Source organism: Sabethes cyaneus, chromosome 2, assembly GCF_943734655.1.
Source record: "Sabethes cyaneus chromosome 2, idSabCyanKW18_F2, whole genome shotgun sequence".
Classification (NCBI taxonomy): domain Eukaryota; kingdom Metazoa; phylum Arthropoda; class Insecta; order Diptera; family Culicidae; genus Sabethes; species Sabethes cyaneus.
Genome location: NC_071354.1, coordinates 14,770,565 through 14,794,868, shown reverse-complemented (window position 1 = coordinate 14,794,868; position 24,304 = coordinate 14,770,565). Strand labels below are relative to the sequence as shown.

The 24,304-nt window shown below is 42.2% G+C and overlaps 2 protein-coding genes across 3 annotated transcripts in view; one reads left to right on the top strand and one right to left on the bottom strand.

Moving 5' to 3' along the window:
* The first annotated feature begins 2,778 nt into the window (after positions 1-2,778).
* LOC128738821 (luciferin sulfotransferase-like) lies at positions 2,779-4,196 on the top strand. The gene is made up of 4 exons (XM_053834230.1): positions 2,779-2,972; positions 3,033-3,212; positions 3,283-3,634; positions 3,695-4,196. Exons 1-4 carry the CDS (start codon positions 2,815-2,817, stop codon positions 4,016-4,018), a joined length of 1,014 nt encoding a protein of 337 aa, XP_053690205.1. The 5' UTR covers positions 2,779-2,814; the 3' UTR covers positions 4,019-4,196.
* LOC128738820 (polyamine-transporting ATPase 13A3) overlaps positions 4,071-24,304 on the bottom strand; it is a 29,176-nt gene continuing 8,942 nt past the window's right edge. For both annotated transcript variants that reach the window (XM_053834229.1, XM_053834228.1), the window contains exon 3: positions 4,071-11,231. In XM_053834229.1, coding sequence (XP_053690204.1) covers positions 7,778-11,231 — 3,454 coding nt within the window. In that variant the 3' untranslated portion in view covers positions 4,071-7,777. The remainder of the gene's footprint in view (positions 11,232-24,304) is intronic.

Here is a 24,304-nt window from a genome sequence, read left to right as displayed (position 1 = left end):
GTGCTACCAGTGACAACCGGCGTAACAGGATCTGGGAGAGTACCTTGTAGGCGGCGTTTACCAGCGTAATACCACAATAGTTGCAGCAGTCTAGCCGATCACCCTTTTTGTAGATGGGACAAACCACTGTTTCCATCCATTCCTCCGGTAGCTTTTCCTCCTCCCAAATCTTCGAAATAACCCAGTGTAGAGCCTTTGCTAGCGTTTCTCTGCCATGCTAAGCTCTACCGGTAGGCGGTTTTTCCCAGCGGCTTTATTGGTCTTCAGCAGCCCGATTTCTCGTTTGACTTCTTGGAGGTCAGGCGCTAGGACATTACTATCTTCCATGGGCGCTCCTGGATTAATTTCCGTTCCACCTCCTTCTGCGACTTCGCTATTGAGGTGTTCATCGAAGAACTGCTTCCATCTGTCGACCACCTCGCGCTCGTTTGTGATTAGATTCTCTCCCTCGTCCCTACACATGTCAGACTTCCTTGTGTAGCCCTTACGAGTTTGGTTCACCTTCTCATAAAACTTGTGCGTGTCATTAAATAGTTGTTCTAATTCTTCACGATCTCTGTTCTTCTTTTGGCGCTTTTCCTCCTCAGGATCGTGGTCAACTGGTTCCTAGCTCGTCGGTATTTGGCCAGGTTCTCTCCAGTGGCAATACTTAGGTAATTTTTCTAAGCAGTTTTTTCCCCTCCACCGCTGGTTGGCATTCCCCATCAAACCAATCATTTTGTGTACTCCGAGGCTCAAAACCTAGTGCTGCGGTAGCGGCCTCTCCGATGGCCGAGCGTATTCTGCCCCAACCGCCTTCGAGGTTTGAAGCACCTAACTCCTCGGAAGAAGGCAGCGCCTCATTCAGTACTCGCGCGTAGTTTTCGGCAGCTTGTGGGTAATCTAGCTGCCTGATGTTCAGCCGAGGAGGGCGGCTTTGACGTGTCCGGTATACGGTGGATAGCTTTGAGCGCACATGTACTGCTACTAGGTAATGGTCAGAATCCATATCCGCACCCCGACGGGAGCAAACGTTCGTGATGTTAGAGAAAATGCGGCCCTCTATGAGAACGTGATCAATTTGGTTCATTGTACGTTGGTCAGGTGATCTCCAGGTGGCTTTGTGGATATACTTGTGCGGGTCGTACGTTGCCTCCAGCCTCGCGTAGAACGCTCAACGCTCTTTCTCAACGTCGGGTCTACCTTCGTGCGGGCAGTGCACGTTAATGATGCTATAATTGAAGAAACGGCCCTTTATCCTCAATCCACACATTCTCTCGTTGATCGCCTTCCAATCTATCACGCATTCCGCCAAGCACTACAAAACCCGTTCCCAGTTCGTTGGTAGCGCCACCGCTCTGGTAAAACTGGGCCTTTCCGCCACGGATCTTCCATACCTTCTCTCCTTTGCGACAGATTTCCTGCAGAGCTACGATGCCGAGTTTGCGGGGTTCAAGCTGTTCAATCAGCACCCGCTCGCAACCTGCGAAATTTAGCGATCGGCAGTTCCAAGTACCGAGTCTTCCATTCGTCGTCCTTGTGCCGTCGCCTAGGTCCTCTCCTACTAACAACAATTAATTCCTTTTCTGAAGATGTGAAGATGCCAAAAGATGGTCTTTGGTAGTAACAATTATTGCACTAAAATTCCTTCCCATCCCCCCCCAGGACCCCCATTCGGACGTGGCCGGCATCGGTATTGATCACCATGCAACGACCTGATAAGGTTGCACAATTAGGAATAGTTTGCTGTCCCAAGCATGCTTTTTCCAGCCACTTTTTTGGAATTTTTATCCGCCCTGGTCATTAACGGAGTAGCTGCTCACGGGCGGTATACTATGCTTATGCTTAGCCCTTTTTACCTCATGATTCTCCAATCGGCCGGATGAATAGAACCGTTTGCTATGCTTATCCCGTGTAAGCCTTATGGGAGAAGTTAAGCCTACTCTTTAATTCATACGACTAAAAAACCTAAAATTTCAAAATCATCGTTGAAATCCGTTCCCTGATACTCCGTCGGTTCCCGGCACATACCTACCGCCAGCAAGGAACTGTTTAATAGAGAGCATCCACGCGCTCTGTTGCCAATAGCATAATAATCACCATTTCTGGATCCAAAAAAAAAAAACAAAATACATCTTCAAATATACCTTACCCAATAGCCAGCATACCCCCAAATTAAACCTCCCATTTTTTTATTTTCTCCTCTCTTCTCTTATCACTGTTATTGTGAATTTTACTTATATCATCTGGATTTTAGTAACATCTAGGATTATTGGATATTCTTAGTTTATTAGTCCGTAGTGTCAAGTCTATTATATCTCTCCACTTGTGGATTATTGGATATTCTTAGTTTATTAGTCTGTAGTGTGAAGTCTATTATATCTCTGCAGTTGTGCACAACTGTACAATATGAGCAGTGATTTATCACTAAAGACTTAACCCAATAACTCCCTTCGAAAATGTCTGAAAATGAAAACAGAATCTTTATAATTTTAATCTGGGTCGAACACTTGCCGGCAACCTAATGCAGTAAATAAAATTTTAACATTTCAAACTTCAAAAGTTGATTATTACTGCAAACAAAGTCATTCCAATAAATTACAAACCTATCTAGGCCCAGAACAGCCTGAACAGATTACGTTCGATGCGATTGCGCAGCATAACCGGTTATCTTATACATACAAGTCTCAGTTTAGTAGCTGTAAGTTCATTCGTTTCTTAGCTCTAGCTGTTGTCGACTCTTATACGCGAGTGTTGTACGCGTAATCGGTTTCGCGTCGCAGTTCAGTAGCAAAACATCACACGCATCATAGAGGCAGAGCTTAGCAGCTCAGAATGGCTTTTGAATATACCGAAATTGAAGACCCTGTGTACAAGGCTACCTGGCAGGAACGGAATGAGGATGATTACGTCCTGGTAAGACCGACGGATTGCGATCAAATTCCGGTGACACTGCCCGATTGGCAGCCGGAGCCATGCTGTCTGAATAAAAGGTTTGCTTCTACTTGTGCTCGTTTGAAATGGAAATTTCGATATTGTTTATTTCATTGTAGATTCAAAACTTTGGATCAGAGAATTAAGGACATGGACGTACGTTTGGACGATGTGTGGCTCATTACGTACCCGAAAAGTGGGACTACCTGGTGCCAGGAAATGATCTGGTTGATTTGTAATGACCTCGATTATGAGCAGGCAGCCAAGGACAAACTGGTTAGACGCTTTCCATTCATGGAGTAGGCTCATTCAGTGTGGTTTATTTGCACTTAAATATGACTTAATGGCGGTGTGATTTATTTTCCGTAGAATTAATGGACTTCGAGATCTGCCTCCGGGAATTGATTGTTTTCAAGAGGTTCTCTCAATGCAATCGCCGAGATTTATTAAGACGCACCTTCCGGTAGGGTTTCTACCCGATCAAATATGGACCGTCAAGCCACGGCTGGTGTATGTGCGGCGGAATCCAAAAGCGGTAGCAGTTTCCTACTATTATCATTCCGTGTCGCTGCACGGTTATCGGGGAACGATGGACCAGTTTGTGCGATCGTTTATCAACGAGCTGCAGTACTATTCCCCTTATCATCGGCATGTGCTGGAATATTACAATCTAGAATATGAAGATGATATGCTTCATTTGTGCTTCGAAGATATGAAGAAGGTTATTTCAACTAGATTTTGGAAAGTATTCAGGTGAATGTTGAAATTTATGCTCTTTTAGGATTTGAAGGGAACGCTGAAGCAGGTTTGCAGTTTTTTTAACAAGTCATACTCGGAAGAGCAGCTTGAAACACTGGCCAGGCATCTTTCGTTCGAATCGATGAAAGACAATCAGGCTGTCAACGGGCAGCAGTGGGTAGAACACTGCCTAAAGCAAACGGGAATGGTTGATAAGCTTAAGGACGACAACTACAAGTTTATTCGACGGGGAGAGTCCGAGGGGTGGAAGACGGAACTGAGCGCTGAACTTGCGCAGCAGATTGACCAGTGGACCGAACGGAAAGTCACCGATTCAGAACAAATCAGTTTGTTTAGATATGATTAGGTGTCGTTTAGGGCTTGTTGCCTATTAGCTAGAAAGAAAGACAATCTTCGTGATATAATAGTAACCTTTATTTGTTGTAAAATATTTCCCGGTATATGTACATAATTCTGTTACATTTTCTTCTGTAGAGATGCTTTGTTTTATTTTTTTATTTTTTTCAAGTATGATTTGATTAAGTCCTGCCGAATGTAAACATTCTCTTTTTGAACAATTTGCACACTTTTTTGTTTCAACATCAAACCAGAGACTAAATGAAAAGAGTGAATCGGCACCAATTACAACTACTCTGGCCGCTACTGCTACCTGGTAAAAGTTGTCTATCTTACGTGTCACTCGATTCAAACGTGTCGTACGCTACCGTGATACACGCAAAACGAATGTCCGGTTCTAATATGTGAGGAAGTTCTTTGATATCTTCTGGGTGCATTGCAAATTTGCTACCTTGTTAGTTTCGATTTACATTCAAATCATTTTCAAATAACGTTCGCCTCCCAAATTTAGTTTTCTGCCTTCCTATATCTATTTCGCTAAAATGTAGTAACAAGTTATGATGATAAATATAAGCAAAAAAATCATACTAAAAAATTGTAGCGGTCATAAATATTTTCTTGATGTGAATAATCGATATTTCTATTTAAATCAATGCTTAAGTATGTGGTTACTTGGTTCAGTCACTAGGTGACTGGGCCGTTTCAACGCTGCATTCCCGGTTCAATTAAAAGCACTATGTTAAACTTAATGTATGGTAATTGTCCTACGTGTAGCAAAGTGCTAACCAACACCGTCTATGTTTTAATAAATTAGCCCTCACTTGTGTCGTATAATCGGTAGTTATATGCTGAATGCAACTGTATTTTTTAGTGCTAATTGGTTGCTCTTAATATTATCTCAAGATGCGCCGTTTTTGCACAAAAAATGCAATTCTCATACATTCTGAGAAAGCCCGAGAAGGTATGTGTATGACCTAATGTTATTTTGCAGTGTTTTTTTCGGTTATCGCCTAACAATAGTGAGAATGTGTGGAACAAAAGCTCTGTTCCCTTGCATGCAATTCGAAAAAACAAACAGGCAAGCTATAGCCAGGGAATATAATGTTTAATAATACGCCTGATGTGCGAGTTTTGCCTACAGTTTATTAACGTATTGGTTTCGATCTTTGACGGTCTGCTGCTCGCATTTGTTGTCGAAAAACAATTACTGCATGTAAAGAAAGTAAGAAACCCTTTCCTGGATCAAGTCTACTAGTTATTTTTTTTTATTCTTACAGATAAGTACTTCGCCTACGATTTGCAGACTTTATCATTGTCAGTTTGGAACAAACTGAAACCGTACCGATTACACTGTTTCGTAAGGTATGTACAATAGAGGCGTAAGCTTCGTCGAGTCATTAAAAAAAATTGGAAAGGAAAAGGAAAAACCCCGATGTCTGTATCGTCAATGAGTTAAACAATTATCAATATGATACGTAACGTGACAAAAAAGAGAACAAAGTTATCATAACGAAAAAGGAGGAAGGACTACAAAATACAGATGCTGTAGAAAATCAGTAACGGCCCATAATAGATGTCTATATTCAAAATGGTACAACGGGTTAATCGAGTAATGAAAGAATGGGACTCAATTATGTAGAATAAAAAAGGAGAATATAGAAAAAAGTAGAAGGATACTTGAGACTGACACGATTGTGTATGAAAGAGAACCACTTCGCATTTAGAGGCTACAAACAATCGAAAGGAGCACCAATGGGCAGTCCGTCGTTACCACCGAATTGAATGGACTGGAAAAAGGACTATCAAAGCTAATAATATAAAAAATCTGTACTGGCCTGCATCCAAGGCGCAATACAATTCCCACTTAGTGAACCTTAACCTTCCAGCTAGCGAGATCTTACCTCTCGGGGTGCCAACTGGGATGCGAGTAACCAACAAAAAGATCGTGTAACCAACTCCGGCACGACTTCTGGTCGCATGATGACAGCGCAAGCAACCTTTTTTCTTTAGAATGACCACGCTAAATCACGGACAAGCGAGACACAGCTCTAATTATGATGGCCGAGCTGCAGAAGCAAGATTTATGGAATACTGAACAGCTACTGTAGGAATGAAAGGATGAAGTTATTTGACCGGCCTAAATGAAAGGTGTGACAAGTTGGACTGTAAGAACTATTTTGCGATCACAACCACCGCCCACTAGGTGCTCTTCCTAAGCATTTTCCATCGACATTATTGACTCTTGTGAACAGATTTGTGTGAATTTGTCCAGTCTGTTTGGTGAATATTTACGCTGCGGCAGATCCTTTGAAAAGATGGTAAATACAGAGTTCCCATGCACCGTTTGTTCGCTGATTTTAAATCGGAAGCGAATCGAGTGGTCTACCGAATCTATTCGAATCTCCCGAGTACGAGCGAAGGACGTGGCGCATCAACGCCAGCTCTTGGTCCATCTGGTGAGCAGTGAGAATCCGCAGGATTGGAGACTAGCAACCATGAAGCGAGCAACAAGAGGAATTATGTTATGCATTTTTCATCTTTACCATTAATTCGAAATATACACTGATGAAAGCTACAAACAAGTCATAGGCGAAATGCATGTCTGTCAGAATAACCAAATAAATTGTTGAATTTAACAGGAAAACAGTTTCTTTTTTTCTGCATTTTTTAGTTTCTACTAAGACGCTCAACAGAGGAACTTTAGTCACTTGCTACATACATGAAGATGCTGAAATACTTTTGAATGTAATGAGTTTTGATTCTGTTTCGGGGCGACATCTAGCGATGGTTGTTCTAAATCTCTTGCGATTGATTGTATTGCGTTCGATGAAGGTTTAATCTTTATATACGTTACTTATTTTCATATACGTAGCATATATTCACAATGGATAATCTTTTTTTTTCTTGTCATTTTTCAGGTGTGAGTACACTACGTGGAAATAACCAGGTAAGTAGCATTCATCTGTTTTTTTCTATTACAAATGTTATAAGACGATCAGAAAGAAGAAAAAATATCAAAATACTTGACTAAACTTTACTATTGCAAACCAAAGCAGAACTGTCATTCTATAGTAAACACTCGTTTTTGGTTAGATTGCTCAAAAAGTATATGCAGGAAAAAGTATCTTTGCACTTTGTTTCTACTGGATTTGTATCTTTCAGTATTCAAAAAATCCCTCAACCTTCCCACGATCACAAGCATCCTCTGAATTACGCGTGCAGAAGCAAGAGAAAATATAGGTATATAGGCAGAGCTGTATGACTTCAATAGCTTTCCGATTGGGTTTAAATATTTGATTTTCATACAAATTTTGATTATTGTCCTTATTTGATTATGATTCTGCACAGCGCTGTAATTCCTGTAATTTTTTTTTTCATTTCTCATTAGCTCGTATATTTTTTGCTGCGGTCGCCCTTCTTCGAAAAAGTGATAGTTCCAATAATTTACTTCCTGTTTCCGGTCGTTTGATCTTCACCAAAACATAATACATTTATGGCACTTACAACTCTAAATTCCACTTTTAACCTAAGGACAACCCCTATACGACGCTTGCTGCGTAATGTTTCACGAAACCGATGAACCTAAAAACACACGTTGGCAGTTTGCTTTTATGCGGTGCAGCAATTGCGTAGTTATATAAAAAAACACACAGAACAAAAGTACTCCATTCAGCTAATCAGCTGGCGGCGGTCGCTACCGTTCTAATGGCCAGCGATGGTTCTCCATCACTGCCGCAACCACCAGCTTCGTCACCCGCCACAGGAGGTGTCAGTAATCGTACTTCTCGCTGGACCAGCCGAGCACGGTTTTAAAGTCGTTCGGGTGTTGCACCTCTCGGCGGAAGTTCTGCTCGATCATTAAGTATTTACGCCGGGACTTGGCAATGTTGTGCCAGCGGTAGCGTAGCTTCTGGAACGCGATCACGTCGATGATGTACTTTTCGATGAACAGCGCAATCAGGAAGTTGGCGAACCCATACGCCACCATGTAAGCTCGGAATACGTAGTCGTCCTCGGGAATAACTAGCTGGAACAGCTCGTGTAGCCACGCTGGAGGATACATGGTCAGTATAATCGAGACGATGGTGTTGAAAATTATGCTAACTAGGAAACCGTAGTTGGAGAAGATCGATTTGCGATACGGTGCTCCCTTGGAGAATACAATCGCTAGGATGATATACTGGTAACAGGAGATACTAAAAATGGCATAGTTTTCGTAGCAGCCCAAATCGTTCAGCGCCAGCTCGTCAGTGTAATTGAACGGTGTAAACCAAGGCTGAGACTGGATGTGATACCAGCCGGCGACTTGGAATCCTAAAGCCACAATCAGATGCAAAGCCAGCGACAGCAGAGGACTTAACGATATCAGCGAGTTCGATGGTACCTCCTTAACCAGTGGACCATCGTATGAGGAGGTCTTTCCGAAGAAAAACGCCACAACGGAGATGATGAAAAGATCAATGTAGAGGAACTCGAAATCCGTCAGATTGGAGTCGATCGAGTACAGAATTAATACCGATGCGAATTGTACCAGCGAATAAGCCGCCATATACTTGAATATACCGAAAGACGTCACCAGAGCCGCCCGTCCCTCCTTGATGACTTTCGGTACACAGGCAATTGTCGGATTTTTCGATGTAAACGGCGATGCTACCGAGCTTTCTGCGTCGGACAACGATATTCCTGTGTGTGCCGCTTTCAAAGCGCCGCAATCGTTGGCTCCGTCGCCACACATAGCCACGTAGTAGCCCAAATTTTGAAGATCGCTTATCAAATGTTGCTTCTGATCCGGTGACATTCGTGCAAACACAGTTCCAAACGTCAAAATAGTGGGGACCAAATCCGGAAAGTGATCTTTAACCACAGCCCATGTTTTTCCGGTCAACGCAAACCTAAAGGAGCCTCCTTTCCCCACCATATCTACTCTTACTGATTTTTCATCCACACCATCCACGGTTATCCGATGATCATCCTTTTCAAAATTGCTCAACTGAGTGGAAATCGTGCACGTATCCATCGTTTCACAGCTACTGACACTGTTCGATTGAGTCATCAAAGCGTAGTTTCCATTTCGCTTCTCCCCGCTAACCGTATTATCGTTGATGATATCTGATTGAGTTAACTGCGGTTGTCCCGTCACATCGTAGCTCAAGAAATACTTCCCCAGATAGGTCTTATCGGCATGCGCCGTCAGTGTTACTAAACTTTGTCCCGGCATCACCATACCACAGTCGTGTGCGACACTCGCCGCCGTCAAAAGATTGTCTCCGGTCACCATGATGCACCGTATGTTGGCCGCATTCAAACTATCGATCACTTCCTCGGTGTCCGCCTTCAACCGATTCTCCAGAATTACAAAACCCAAAAACTCCAGATCACACTCAATCTTTTCGCGCGACACTTTCTGAATCTTCGTGTAGTTCATCTTCTTATCCAAAGACTTGTAAGCGATCGCAATGATCCGGTAGCCCTGTTGCGCATAGAATCCTAGCTTAGGGGTGAAGTCTTCGGGAATACTTTCCGGTTTGCACAGACTGTTGATCATCTCGGGTGAACCCTTGACGTAAACATTGAAATGGTTATCCGACAATTTTCTAGTAATCACAGACATCCGTTGCAGTGCACTGGTGAAGGAGAACTCCCGCACAATACCGATGTCATTCGAGTTATCGTACGTCACATCCAGCTCCAGGTTCGTTGCATTCGGATCGCCTCGTGGAGGTTTCACAATCGTCGGAAACAACAAGTCGTACTTTGTCTCATCGGAAACGTTCGCCTCTTCCAGGATCCAACCGGTAGATTCGAAAATTTTCAAATCCAGTGGATCTCCTCGCATCTCCCCATTGACGAACGTAATCGAATGACATGTAACCATTCCACTGAGCAAGTGTTCGCTCATCGGTAGCCTAGAAATGTCCGTCAACGGAATCTGAAAATGGTTGGTACCGTCCTTTGGTAGAACACCCCACATGTCTAGGCCATCTTCGGTCAGTGTGCCCGTTTTATCGAAGCAAACGCAATCAATACTGCCGGACACGTTGATCGCCCTCGGTGAAACACAGTAGATGTTGTTCTTCTTCAACCGCTTCTGGGCGTACATTCGACCAACAGTCATAGCCGCAGGTAGTGCCGGAGGCACAGCAATTGTAATGAGATCCAGTGATTCTACAACAATTTTCAGAGCTCCAACCCCTCGCATAATCTTCGTCACTACTGTGTACAGAAAGCCACAACCCGCTACGAAGGCTAGCACCATGATAAATTTGTACGAATCTTTTTCAAACTTATAATCCACCGGAGGTGGATAGAGGATGGACCGAATCAGACCGCCTTTGGCGGTAATATTTCCTGTGTTGATAACCTTAACCAAAACTTTCTCACTGCCGATGTACCGAGTTTGAATGACCTTCGTTCCGCAGAACAGTGTATGCCGAGCGTGATCCTTCTTATCGTAGTACAGTTCACGCTTCAGCGGTAGTGGAGTTTTCGTAACCGGGACACTTTCGCCAGTTAGCATCGATTCGTCCAAGATGCAGTTACCGGAAATGAGCACCGCATCACACTGCATCGTGCATCCGTTGGCAGGTATTTCGACGACATCTCCCGGCACTAGAAAGCGAGTTTCGATCTGCTCCGGTTCGCAGCCATCCCTAAGCACTGTCGCAGTGTCGCTGCTCTTCACCGTCGAATAAAGAGCTTTCTGGTTCTTTTGGGTTTGAATGATCGATAGCGAGATTCCGAAGGCGCTCATCAGCAGGATCACAGTAGCATAGTAGTAATAGTCGTAAGCAAACCACAAGCACACGGAGAATATTTGGAACACATAGAACGGATTTAGCACCTCTAGAAACAGCAGCGTGAGGATACCTCGCAGCGGAATAAGAATCTCGTTGCTACCGTACACCAACCGGCGAACGTTTTGCTCGTACAGCGACAGACCTTTGCTGTGATGGAGTGCTACGCTCGGGACTTCCACGTCCAATCCCTTCAGCTTTAGGAACCGTTTCGATTCGCTACTCCAGATGTAGCGTAGTTTTTTGCAGTTGAAGAATCGAATCGAGTCAAAGTGTTCGAACTTTCCGCCGGACCGATGGAACGAAGCCTGGAACGGGCTGAACTGATTGAAGAATGCGGCCGGGTCGGTGATGCCGATCAACTGCAGCTCCCTGATGATGTTCGCTCCGTTCGGGGAGGGTTTCTGGTTGGCGGTAGCGGTGATTTCTCTGTAATGGAAAAGAAAATTGCGTGAGTTTGGTTGTTGGTGATGTTTAGCTCGAATCGAAAAGAACAATTAGCGTTAACATGAATTCAAATCAAATTACCGGGATGATCAATTGCCGGAACCACTTAGTATTATCAACTTTTTCGTGCGTTGTGTTACAAAATTGCTCAAGGAAGCTGGTAGAGCTCGAGATCATGAACGATCCGGCTACCCACGCACTATACGGACTCCGGAAAGTATTCAAAATCTACGTAAATAACCGGTATGCCAACAGAAAATCTTGTCAAGGGAAATGAGAATATCGTAAACATCCATGTCTCGCATTACAAAACAAGACCTAGGATTAATTTAGTACATACAAGAGGCACAGTGGAAATCTACATTCGCCCACACTGAAGAAAAACGATAAACAAAATCAAATGTGTTACACAAGCGGTATACAAACAGAATGCCCACAGGTACAAATTCTGTTTACTAATGAGAAATTCTTCACAGTCAAAGAATCCTTTTATGAACAGGGCGATTTTGAATTTATTCTGCAAATCGAAAAAGGGCATTATCCCACATCTATGGCAGCTAAATGGGGAATGAATCACGATAGCGCCACCAACAAATAAAGAGCCCAGACTGACCGTCGAAAAGATTAAACGGATTTTGCCCGAACATTGCGTCAGACAACGGAAAGATATCAACATGCCACAACTGTCTGTGCATTCCAACGAGCCATACAAAGAAAATATGCTGAGTGAGAACTACCTGGGGTCAAGTTAGTAGGACTTTCCATTTACTAAACATAAGAAGCTCATTGGGAAACATCTGGCCTACGAAATACTTCAGTATTCGTGCGAATAACAGCCTGCCTGATGTGTCCATCTTTGCCCGGAATGACTTGCCCGACTTGAAAACTTTGAAACTACGATGAAAACCAAATCTGCTGGGTTCAACGGTTCACTGCTCTCCAGTCACCTAGTCTGAACATGCGGCAGGACATATTTCACCCAGCTTTCATTGGAAGCACAATTTCATAGTTCATTACCGAATATCGAACCAAAGAATCCGCAGGTTGAAGCAGGTTTTAAAGGAAGCCAATTATAACCGGATTCGACCCCAACTTTTCCCTTTTGGTTCCATGGTTCGTCAGTGTTGCGTAACCCTTGAACCATAAAGCACGGATGATAGGAACTGCTAAGTTTTGATACCAGGGTTGGCTAGGAGGCAGCACTTTAGGGTTTTCAGGATCGTCCGGGACGTAGATCAATAGCCGAGGGGTAAATATCTCCTCTACTTCCGCGATGACGGTGAGCCAAATCTCGTCGTTGCGTCGATCTACGGTGATCAGCCAAACTGTCGTTTCCTCGAAGAAGTGGACCACATGCTCCCATACCCCACCCGCATGAGTGACGGACGGCGGACGATATGAGGGGCGTGGGTTTAAATTCGCACAAGCTGACGAACCTGCTCCTGGAGTTTGTTTTTTCACTAACCACCTTACGCTTCGTCCCGTTGTCAGAAAAATAGTGGTTGGAGGACTCCGTTTCAGGTTAACACCTCGAGTCGCCATGATGTAAAACGTTGCTGAAGTTTGACGACGTAGTTGAAGGGTTTGATAAACGACTTTTTCGAGGCTTGTAGTTGACATTTCTGCATCAGTGACAAATCTTGATTAGTTTTCCTATTCCTTCACACACTCAGACTTTACCGTTTCTGCCGTGGACTAAGCGGCAATTTTATAATGTTCCATCACGCTCCCACTGATATTAACTCCTTTCTGTGATAACTGTGGAGGATGCGGGGGATTTCTCGGTTTGTAGTAGCAGCAAGTGTCGGACTTGTGGAATATACTCGGAGTTCTTCGGTAAAGAGAACTTTTGCCCATGCCATAGACTCCCACCGTCAGCTCATGAAATTCGGAAATTCACTGTTGTTCAATACTGGTCGATTTCCTTACTTCGTAAACCACAACGTTCTGTCAGGCTGGTACACAGCGCTATTCATCACTGCTATCTTTTGGAGGATTTCTCTGATTCGAAACGCCACAATTGCAGGTCATGGTTTCATGGCTTTCCAAACCAGACGATTCACTGCTCGAACCGTCATCGTCGACTGGCTCAATATGAACCGCATACTTGTCTTCCTGCCGTTGTTCGTCAATCTCCGGATTACGTTTCGAAGTTTCATGGTTACCTGCCATGTGAGCTGTAAGCCTTTTGTGATCTAGACTTTTTGATCTAAATCGTCGGCTATTATGAAATCACTAGCTATAACCTGCGCGCGTCGCCTCGCATCTAATTGAGAGCAAATTGGAGGTACGCTATGTAACGCTAACGCTATGTAACTCTATGAGGTGCAACTACGTTACTTTTGCTCGTCTGGAATGCAACCTGGTATGATTGGTTTGAGTCTTTGCTTAATGTGGGCGATTATTACCACGAAGCCCCTCGTTTTGGCTACAGACAAGGCTCTTATATATAAAGATGAGTCGGCTCAAAGTTGTACTTTGCTTGCTAAGCTCGCATTCTATTTGGAGCCACCCGTCAGCGAAAATCATTTCCTCGTCCAATTACAGATCAGAATTTCCTCCTCCTCCGATAAATCCTCCAGAAATGTTGGAAGTACAACGTGTCCACGTATCATATTTTCGTATATTTCAAGGCAGCATACGACACTGTCAAGCGCGAAGAGCTGATATCGAGTCATCGATAAGAATAATTTACATAGAATTGTGGATGCCAATTTACAACAGCTATACTACCAAAATGGCTGATAAACAGCAACTTGCAGTATAAAATGCTAAGGATGCTAATGAACGATTGATTTAATGCTTATACAAGTGCTTATTGGTTACCTTGGTAATGCTGTGCGACTCATTTTATGGGCTTCTATTTCTTTAACTGAAGCTGTTCCGGAGATCGATGGCATAGCAAGTCTGCACAGCGGTTTCCCTTGAGGCGGGTTTTGGTGAGCTGTTTTCCATAAGCATCTTTGCAAAATTGTATTTGATGCTCTTTACGTATTGCTCTTCTAATGTTTTCCGTAATTCCTCACAGAGATAACGTGAGACATGAGACGTTGCTGCTTTTCTACACTGTGGGTAATTTGCAACAATTATAGAAGCTTGACACGTTACAATTTCAAGTTTCAGTATACAAAATGCTCTCCTCCCGATGGTATTAACCTTACAGATGGCGAATAAAATTGCAATTTGAAAGACGAACGTTTCACAACCCACCAAATCTCTATCTTGCGCCAAATCCTCGATAAATATGTCAAGAAATCGACCTGCATACTTGTACTTTTCAAAGCAGCGTATGATTTAGTTGTGCGAATGCAACTTTATAAGATTTTCTTACAAAATGATTAATTTATTAGGTTGATCATTTCCATCTTCTTTTTTTGTCTAACGTAATGCTACAATAGACTGAACAAGTTTCGATGATATATCCTTGGCGGATCTTACACTTTTTCCGTTGATTTGAATGCCAAAACAGTGGATGCTTGGAGATTGACAGTCCTAGATCGAAGCAACAGTGTTGGATTCAATAGCGGACTGGTCCGTCACCAGTAACCAGTAAAATAAATAATTAAACAACCAAACCAGACATTCACACTTCTCGAATACTGATTAACTGTTAAGTGTCTAACCTTGACCAAGCATCCATTACAGTTGGTAAACCCTTACCAAATTTGACGTTTCTATAAATAAAGCATACTGAAAAAGTTGGCGACTATTTGCCTTTTTAATTACCGTATCGATAAACGTTTGTAGTTGATTCAAAACTGTAGAAACAAGTGTGCGTATAAAACTATAATGTTTATTTATTTTATTAGGATTTTTTGCAAAGTGAGTAACACCTGCATAGCTGTCGATGACCTCATGCAAGAAGGACATTCCATTTTATTATACTAGACTCCGTAGACTATAAAAGAGACTGGATGTCCGTTCTCCCGTTTGAACTCTCATCCGGATGTAAGCCTTCAATTATCTGCACATGATTACTTTGCGTCAGGCCACTAATTGATTTGTGGTACACAAATGTTTCTCCAATTATTGCGAAATTATCAATTATTACACCATTATCACAACCAGTTTAGTGGTTTATGCATGATAAAATATATTTTCGTTCCAGATTGTACCTTGTGGCGCGTTGTTATCTTTTCTCAGATCCGCAAAGGACTTGCAAATAATGGAAGTACACGGCTAGCTATTAGCTTTTGATAATGCATTTACAACGATCAGCATCGTAAAACGGCTGGCATGGCCGTAATATCGCACATTTCTATCTTAATCGTAGCCTTCGAGCGATAGCAACGTGGTTTTATGCGAGGGTAATCGAACCCACTTTAGGCTCAATTCCTTTGGGTAGTCATTTCCATATAACTCGTTGAGTGATATTCAATACCCGTTGCAAACTCTTCTAGTTAAAGTGCTGATCGCACTTTCGCCAAAGCAGCAACCAAAAATACGAGACTCTCACTTCCTTGGCTAATGCCATTTTAACGACGCACAAAATAGTTTCGTCTACATGTCTATATATCAAATGACTGTCCCGTCTGCTCGTCGGCTCGGTGCTTTCCGTATTATGACGAAATCGAGAACGAACGAAAGCAAAGGAGGTAGGTATGCATATTTTTTGGCAAAAGTTCAAATATACGACCAGCCACGTTGCGTACCGGCGGCGTATATTATGTCTGGGGGAAAACCCACGCGCCAGCAGCAGTCATCACCACAATCACTGCGGGGGTGGTTAAAGGGATAACAATGACCTACATCGATTCCCGCATGTTTTCTAGAACGAGCCACTCTAACAACCTGATGGTGTACAGGTACGGATTTTGACCTCCAAAATGATTCTGGTTGTCGGTTCGACTAAGAATTCAAGCTCATGTGCTTTGAGCAAGCGGTGGTGGGAAAAAAGCTTAAATTTTTACGGTGTGCAGTATCTTGATTCCGCTTTCAAAATATCGCTCAAGTCAAGTGTAGTGCTACTTGAGTTTGTACATTGTTGCTTGCCGTCCGCATGGTTTTCCACCGTTCCGATGCCTTGGTTGGATAAGGATTTCACAACTTATGGCATGCAGTGGTAGTTGCCTCATTGATGAAATCATGACTGTGTGTTAAAAAAATGTTGGTTTCACAGTCACACCCACAGTTACATCCGTTAATTGAACCGTTTTACTGTGTAGAGTTGTTTACTGTGTCAACTGAGAGCACCTTTATGTGTCGCACGTGAAAATCACCGATGAGTCAGCCAGAATTGAAGATCTTTGTGAAATTTGTCAGCTGGTGTATTCCACAAGGGCATTTTACTACTCGTGGAAACTCTTTCTCTGCAAACAACACGCTTGGTGATAACGAATGCCGTTTCAAATGTGCCTATTTATCTTCGCGTAAAAATGATAACCACTGTTCATATTGTTTAGATGAGTGATGAGATGTGTGAAGAGGATGAATCGCTCTCGTTGTGGTCGAATAATAAGCTAATTATCTTATTCCGGGGATTTTAATCACCACTTGTCACGTCATTTAGGAAACCGTTTCGTTTTATGTACAATAGACGTTAGAATCGAATGACCGCGAAGAGCACGTGTTGATGGGGTATTATCTGTTTATTGATAACGTAAGATTTAGCAATGCTTTATTCAAATATTCAGAAATGTTTAAGATAATTTAGTATGACGATTTTTTCATAAATTGGTTTTCTAGACAAAAAAGGAACATATATAAAAACTGCAGTTGTACTGACGACAATGATTGAAAAGTAAACTGCTTTCCAATATCCAGTGTTCCCTTCCGTCTGGACATGTTTTATCCTATTTCCTGAGTTGCAAGCGTCAAAGTACGAAAATTGATACATGGTATTCAGTCCGCTTAGAGTTTCGTCCTCCGTCCTTCAGAAATTGAGAAAACGTATAAAAATGACTTCAAAGTTGCCAATTAAATTTTTAAACCAGAAAAAGAAATTTTACTCTTCATGAAAAGACATTGGTTTGCAGTTCCACTACCTAATAATGCTCAAAAAGCAATCTGATTTCCAACTGAACTATCCAATGTCAAGGCACAGAAATTGCTTCACAGTAGCGTACGTTTATGTCGTCCGTGCTTGGAAAGTTAAGAGATTGTGGAAATAATGATTCCAAAGAATTAAATTTTCAGTAGTGAGAAAAAAATGTATCAAGGGTTTATCAAGTGCACGCTTGTCTGCAACTGCACTGATAATGCACGCAATGATGTCTGTGTTAGTAAAAATACCTCGTTTTCTTAGCAAATGTACAGAAAATGACAAAAATAAAGCATGACAGTTGCGAATCTTTTAATACCGCGTTGATGAATCAATAATTTTCTTTATTGAAGTTGACGCATAGAAGATTTTCTTATCGATTTCTGCATAAAATATTAAATATCGTTCAAGAAATCGCTGAGTAATAAGTGCTTAAAACCTAGCCTCTTTTCGTGACCCTCGCATTTTTAGATTTTTTAGAATGACAACCTACCTTCCTGTAAGATACACTATTGAGCTGTTTACTAGGAAAGAGGTAAACACTACCAGAAAATGACGGAATCGTTGGGAGTTAGAGTACTGATGCTAATTCATATTGTGCAGAATTGTAGAAGAGTGGTTCAATCTCAACTGACAAACAAAACGTTGAACAAAGATAATTAGAAGCATTGATTGTAATGCTGAAACCGTGCTTATCAGTTCCCCTGAATTGGCAAGCTAAAGCGAAAACAAGTTTAAGGTCAGTTTGTCGTCACAATGGTCGTCTCGTCACATGAAACTGGAGAATCTTCTTGAGAAGCATTGGAATCCGGAACCTTTGCAGCCTCATCATAAAGCTTGTGGTTTGTGGTAAGTTCGTATTGTGAAACACACTTATCATCAATCAATTCAATTTATTTTTCCTTATTTCACAGGTACAGTTATGATTCAAGGCTTGATATCTATTCCTTGAGTGTCCGTGAACCGTGAAAGTAACCTGCGACTCAGCCTACACCCCCTGGAAGCAGGGGTTGTACCGTTAATCAGCTCAATCTCCGATATTTACAAAAGGTACTGGTTCCCACCGCACAAGGCCCACTTCCGATTCAAGAAAATGCTTCTAAGTGAGTGAAGCAATCGAACTCGTGAACGTTTCCACTTTCTAACAATCATGTTGATAACCACCGCCGCCGCCACTTGTGCGATACGAAGGTCACAACACCCAGCAGCGGTCTGTATTATTCTTCCACTTATCCAATACGCAGAACTGTGCGGGAGGTATTTATTTATAATAATATTATGACAGTCAGTGTGGAGAAAAATAAACCAACGCTTGAATAGTTCTGTTAATCGCTGTAGCATTATTAGTGCCGCCACTTGATTTAGAGTCATAACAGAGCTGTAGTATAACGCCATTGTGCCCGTTAATCGATCGATATTGTGATGTTTAGATTTCCTCAATTCTCATGTTTATTTTTGAATGTTCGTTTTGTTTATGAATATTAAATCGGATGAATTTTTGAATGTACATATCACATTTTAAATTGTTCATTCGGAAAAAATAACGATGTTAGAATCGAAGCGTCACTCTAATTTTAGTGATATCGAATAGTCAATATCTAGTATACCAAAAATAAAAACGATAATCTACGTCAAAATGGATTTGTGTTTGTGTTAACATGTACTGAGAAGCAATCGATAAACGGCAAGCTAATTAATGTAAACACAGTAAAATAAACAAGGCGTCATTAATTAGTAGCTTAGCTGCTTAATCAATAAAGCTAGAAAATAATATATGGTGTGTATCCTTAATTTTAGGACATAAACATCCAAATGTAGAAGCGTACACTTTTTGGAAAGATATGAAAACATACCTATAAAAGATGTATTTCGACAGAAACTGCCTGTTGATTAAAAGCAGTTCGATTGCATTATCTAGCTATTAGAGAGGAAAGAGATAGAACTCGACAAGAACAATGAGTATATGAAATCATACCGGCGATTGCTGGCAAATTACCAATGAATCGCTAAATATGGCTACTATCAAATTATCCCAAAAGTTAGCTTATGTTGTCTGAAAGAACGACTTGTTCGTAAAACACTTATTTTACTAACTGAAACAGGACAATAAGGAAGGAGATTCTCGGAAAAAGCACCTGTATGAGCTGGTCGCTCAATGTTTCAAACACACATCTATCGGTTTATTATCAAACAGGTCCAGTATGATTCAAGCAGCTAATTTTCGTCACCATGCTGAAAATTTGTTACAGAGTAACAACAAAAATTTCCTTGTCCTATAACGAGATTTCTACCAAGTCTCTCTACACGCACTCCACGCTTTGGGGGGAAACCCCACAAAATCAACCGCAACTATGTTGTCGATTATGCCAAGAAGTACCGCATAACTAATAAGAAAGGAAATAACTACAAGCTAAATTTAGGCACCGGGAAGCGAGATCAAACTCAATGGAAAATTTCAAAAGTAAACGCTATAATTAAATCAGAGCCACCACCGAACAGAGCCGGCTTGAAAACATAACCACAATTAACAGGAATGATTGCTCAATGTTGCCGATAATGTCAACAGTTTGCTATGTAGTTAATTAAAATTTCATTCGATACAGAATCGTCTTCTAAGATGATTTCAAACAATGAAAGTTGCAAATCGCTTTAAGCGCATAAGGAACTACGCAGAGCTATAGAGGTTAAAGAAGCTACAGGTTGACCAAGGATGTCTAAGCATGGGGTTTGGCACGCCACTGTTTGCTTCCAGCAAACGTTTAAACAATTGTCTTAATTGTCGGTTCACGATGGTGCAGTGAAAATGCGTAACACTTCCTCAGAAACGCGCCATCAGATCGTACACAAACGGTGCACAATTCGCAAAGTTTTACTGAGCTAGTTGGCAAAAATGGAAGACGTGAGCATCCGAGCAGTTCATAACGTGATTCGGAATTGTGGTCGGTGAGGAGGTTACCTTTCAAGACAAGAATGAATCTGGACACAAGTCAGGTCCTGCGGATCAAAACCTGGACGGACCAGAAAGTTGTACAAGTTTCAGGCAACTAGGAAAAAGTGCCCAACATAGCACTAGTCATCCCAAGTCCCTACCTAGCGCCTCTACGTGGCCATACCTGGAAAAAAATTTCAATTTGTATGATTGAGTAGTCAAGCTTATTTTGGTTAAATATGGCGTCAGTGAGTAGTCAAGCATATTTTGGTTAAATATGGCGTCAGTGAATTACAACCTGGCACAGGTCGAAATCGTACCAAAGACGATGAGGTATGGTGCGGTGCAGTATGGACACCGAGACGAGTTAAGGTGGCGGGTTCTATTGCGACTTTTGAAAAAGACTGTGGAAAGGCATTCAAATCATTGAAAACAATCAGTGATGATGCTGATGAGCAGTGACAAATTGGCACAAGAGATTGTTGATTTGGCGACATTGTTTTAATATTTGTCTTTTATTTGAATAATTTCGCAGGAACTTACATCTGTGTCAAAAACCAGATCGAAATGTATATTTCATTGATTAGTACTTAAATAACCGACCAAATACGGACCAAATTTTTACTATCCGACAGATCTTGCAGAAATGTCGGGAGTACAACGTGCCCACGCAACACATCTTTATTGATTTCAAAGCAGCATACGATACAGTCGATCGAGACAAGCTATGGCAGATAATGCACGAACACGGTTTTCCGGAACAACTGACGCGACTGATCAGAGCTACATTGGATCGAATGATGTGTTTCGTACGCATCTCTGGAACACTCGAGTCCCTTCGAGCCGCGGCGAGGGTTGAGACAAGGTGACAGTTTATGCTGCATGCTGTTCAACATCGCTCTTGAAGGGGTGATCCGACGACCAGGCATCGAAACGAGAGGCACGATTTTTACCAAGGGTAGCCAACTTCTAGGTTTTGCAGATGACTTCGATATCATAGCCAGGAAGTTTGCGACGGCGGAGGCAATCTACGCCGGACTGAAAGCGTAGTCTAGAAGAATTGGACTAAAAATAAATGCGTCGAAGACCAAATACATGTAAGGAAGAGGCTCAAAGGCAACAAACGCGCGTCTCGCACGGACGGTAACCGTTGACGGCGACGAACTAGAAGTGGTGAAGGAGTTCTTGTATTTGGGATCGCTGGTGACCGCGGACAACAACACTAGTAAGGAGATCCAGCGGCGCATCCAAGCGGGAAATCGGACCTACTTTGCCCTTCGTAAAACGCTACGATCAGAAAGCGTACGCCGCCGTACTTAGCTAACAAAGCACAAAAGTCTTATTAGACCGGTAGTTCTTTATAGACTTGAAGCCATGATGCTGCGCCGTGTTCGAGCGGAAAGTGCTGCGGACGATATTTGGCGGAGTACAAACTGAAAGCGGAGAGTGGCGGAGGCGTATGAAACACGAGCTACAGGCACTGCTTGGGGAGACTCCCATCGTACATCTAGCGAAAGTTAGCAGGCTATGGTGGGCCGGACACGTCGTAAGGATGCCGGACGACAGTGCGACGAAAATAGTCCTCTTCAACAACCCCACCGGCACCAGGAACAGGGGGGCCCAACGTGCACGATGGCTCGACTAGATCGAAAGCGATTTGCGACTTCTGAGAGGACTATTGGCGACGAGTGACCCAAGATCGAGTCGAATGGAGACGAGTGCTTGAAACAGCACAAGCCACCCCGGCTCTATGCTGAAGAAGAAGAAGAAGTGCTTAAATAAACCGTCTAACTCAGACCTTTGTACTTACGAGTAAAAGGTACGCTCCATCATCATCATATTTTAAAATCAAAATTCAACACTTTCGATAATTCGGAACGTAAGATGCATGTAGACATGATTTCAAAGCTACCTTCGACACCATATCACGATTGGGTGCTTTGAAACAGTTTGTCACATGATTACGGTCGTATTTGTGTGACTAATTCCTGCCAGTGGAACTTGGTTTGAAGGTATCGTCCATAAATAAATATGGTGCACCGCAAGGCTCTACCTTGGGACCACTTTTGTTTATTTTCTTATAAAACGACATTGCCTCTGCTCTTGAAATTAAGTGCAGACTGGTATATGCTGATGATTTTAAGACTTACTGATCGCTTCAAAGATTGTCTTTGTCCCCAAACTCATTTGAGCATATTTGTGGTTTGGTACAAATTCAATGGCACTTGACTAACAACATAACTAAATCCGGGGCTGAATTTTTACCTCGGGCGGCACTTTCTCGACATTTGTTGAGGACAATTCGTGCTTCCTAATTTGCCAAAATTATCAAAAAGCGGTTCAAAAGGCCCGCCCAATTAGCTTCGAGGCATGATAATGGCCTAACAAGTAAGTCATCGTATATTCTAATCTCGGCTGGGCGGTCCTGCCGTACAATCTGTACGATCGTTGCACTAGCCCCGTAATTGTCCTGTACTCTAATAACCGGCTGCGAAGTCTATCGATAAAAAAGGATCAAGTTCTAAAGGACGTTTATATGGCTTCACTTTTAGGTTCAAAAGGTAGTAGTTTAAAAAGAATACAAAAAATTGGCAGAAATGAAATGATGTTTTGAAACTATCCTAAGTGCCAATTAAATAACGGATTTTCTCAAAACGAATAAGTACAGAAGTTTGGAACAATTCTACGTAACGGGACGACAGAGAACCAATTTGCTAGGAATGATGCACGGAGTTGCTGCAAAACGGTAACGAGTAGGAATTTTGCCATGTCTGTAATGTGTAATAATAGTGCCGGCAACCTGCTTGCTGATAAAACGTCGGTTGTGATCAGGTGGATAAAACCATAAACATCCCATCAAGAAGACTGGCAACTCTGCCAAATGTCGAGCGACAGTAACAGCAATGCTATCTGCCGAGTTAAACTTGAACTTTCACATCCTAGTGTGTGTATATTAGAACACAAACACGTATGCAATGCATTGCCACGCTCGCACACATATTTTCCCACCAATATATGTACTCAGCTTCAACTTTTGTCGGGAGGGATGCGCTGTTGCTTCTGTTGCTTGTCATTTGTATGGGCGCGAGGAAGAGATGCCAGTCTTCTTGATGGAATGTTTTTGATAAAACCCTTGCTGACGCTGTTGAATGGAGAGAACAAACGCCGCAGGAGATTTGCCCTTTAAATAGGACATCGACTTGTGTGTAAAAAGTATCGATGCATAGCACCGTTAGCAACGTTGGCAAGTCCCAAGCTGTTTATTATAACAGTCGCTCCACGACCGGGCAGATGTTAACCCTATTTCAGTTGCTAGCTAAGCTTCGGGAGTACAACTTCCAAGAAAGATCATAATCTGTTAATTGACTTCAAGGCGGTGTACGATTCTGTCAAACGAAGTAAGCTGTGACCAATAATTGCTGGAACGTGGTCTTCCGACGAAACTGTTATGCTGATTCGTACGACCATGGTTGGGCAAAACAATGAATCAGGACAGAGAGTGAAAGCTAAGCTGGGTTGGAAACGTTAGATGGACTAAAGCAAGAAGATGTACTGTCTGACCTGATATCGATATGCGGCAAACGATATCGATATCATCGAAATCAACCGCAGAGCAATGCAAAAGACCTTCAGGCATGAATGATACATGTCTAGCTAGTTTTCAAGAGGATTGAAAAACGGCAGCCCAGAACCGACGGTATTGAAGGACTATAGTTCGGCACAGAAAATCAAATAGAGTTACAATTACATTTTTGTTTGGTCGGAAAAAGTGTAGAAACAGAATCCGGATACCAGGGGATACGCAAAAATGTTTAAGATATTGTTCCAATAATATTCATCCTTCTTTAGATCTGTTTTGTAGTGTCACTGTGTCAGTTTTTAGATTGAAGGCAGCGGATTTTACAATTATTTTACTGACACCGCTTCAGCAAAGCTATCATTATCTGCCCATATCAGTCTCAGAAAGTTGGGTTCAAACTGGTTAAAAGCTCTTGTTTTTCAAACATTTCAGTATACGGTAGGAGCGTCAATCACAATGTAAAATGGAAGTGAGGTAATTTAAAGTAAGCAGCCAGACGTTAGAAATCTTAATAGGTTTTTCTACTTTACTCTACTCTAAACTACTTTTACTGTGAAGGCTAACTA

Coding starts and splice junctions, on each gene's coding strand:
- LOC128738821 (XM_053834230.1), top strand. CDS start 2,815: ATGGCTTTTGAATATACCGAAATTGAAGACCCTGTGTACAAGGCTACC. Junction 3,213..3,282: donor AGACGCTTTCCATTCATGGA/GTAGGCTCATTC, acceptor TATTTTCCGTAG/AATTAATGGACTTCGAGATC. Junction 3,635..3,694: donor GCTTCGAAGATATGAAGAAG/GTTATTTCAACT, acceptor ATGCTCTTTTAG/GATTTGAAGGGAACGCTGAA.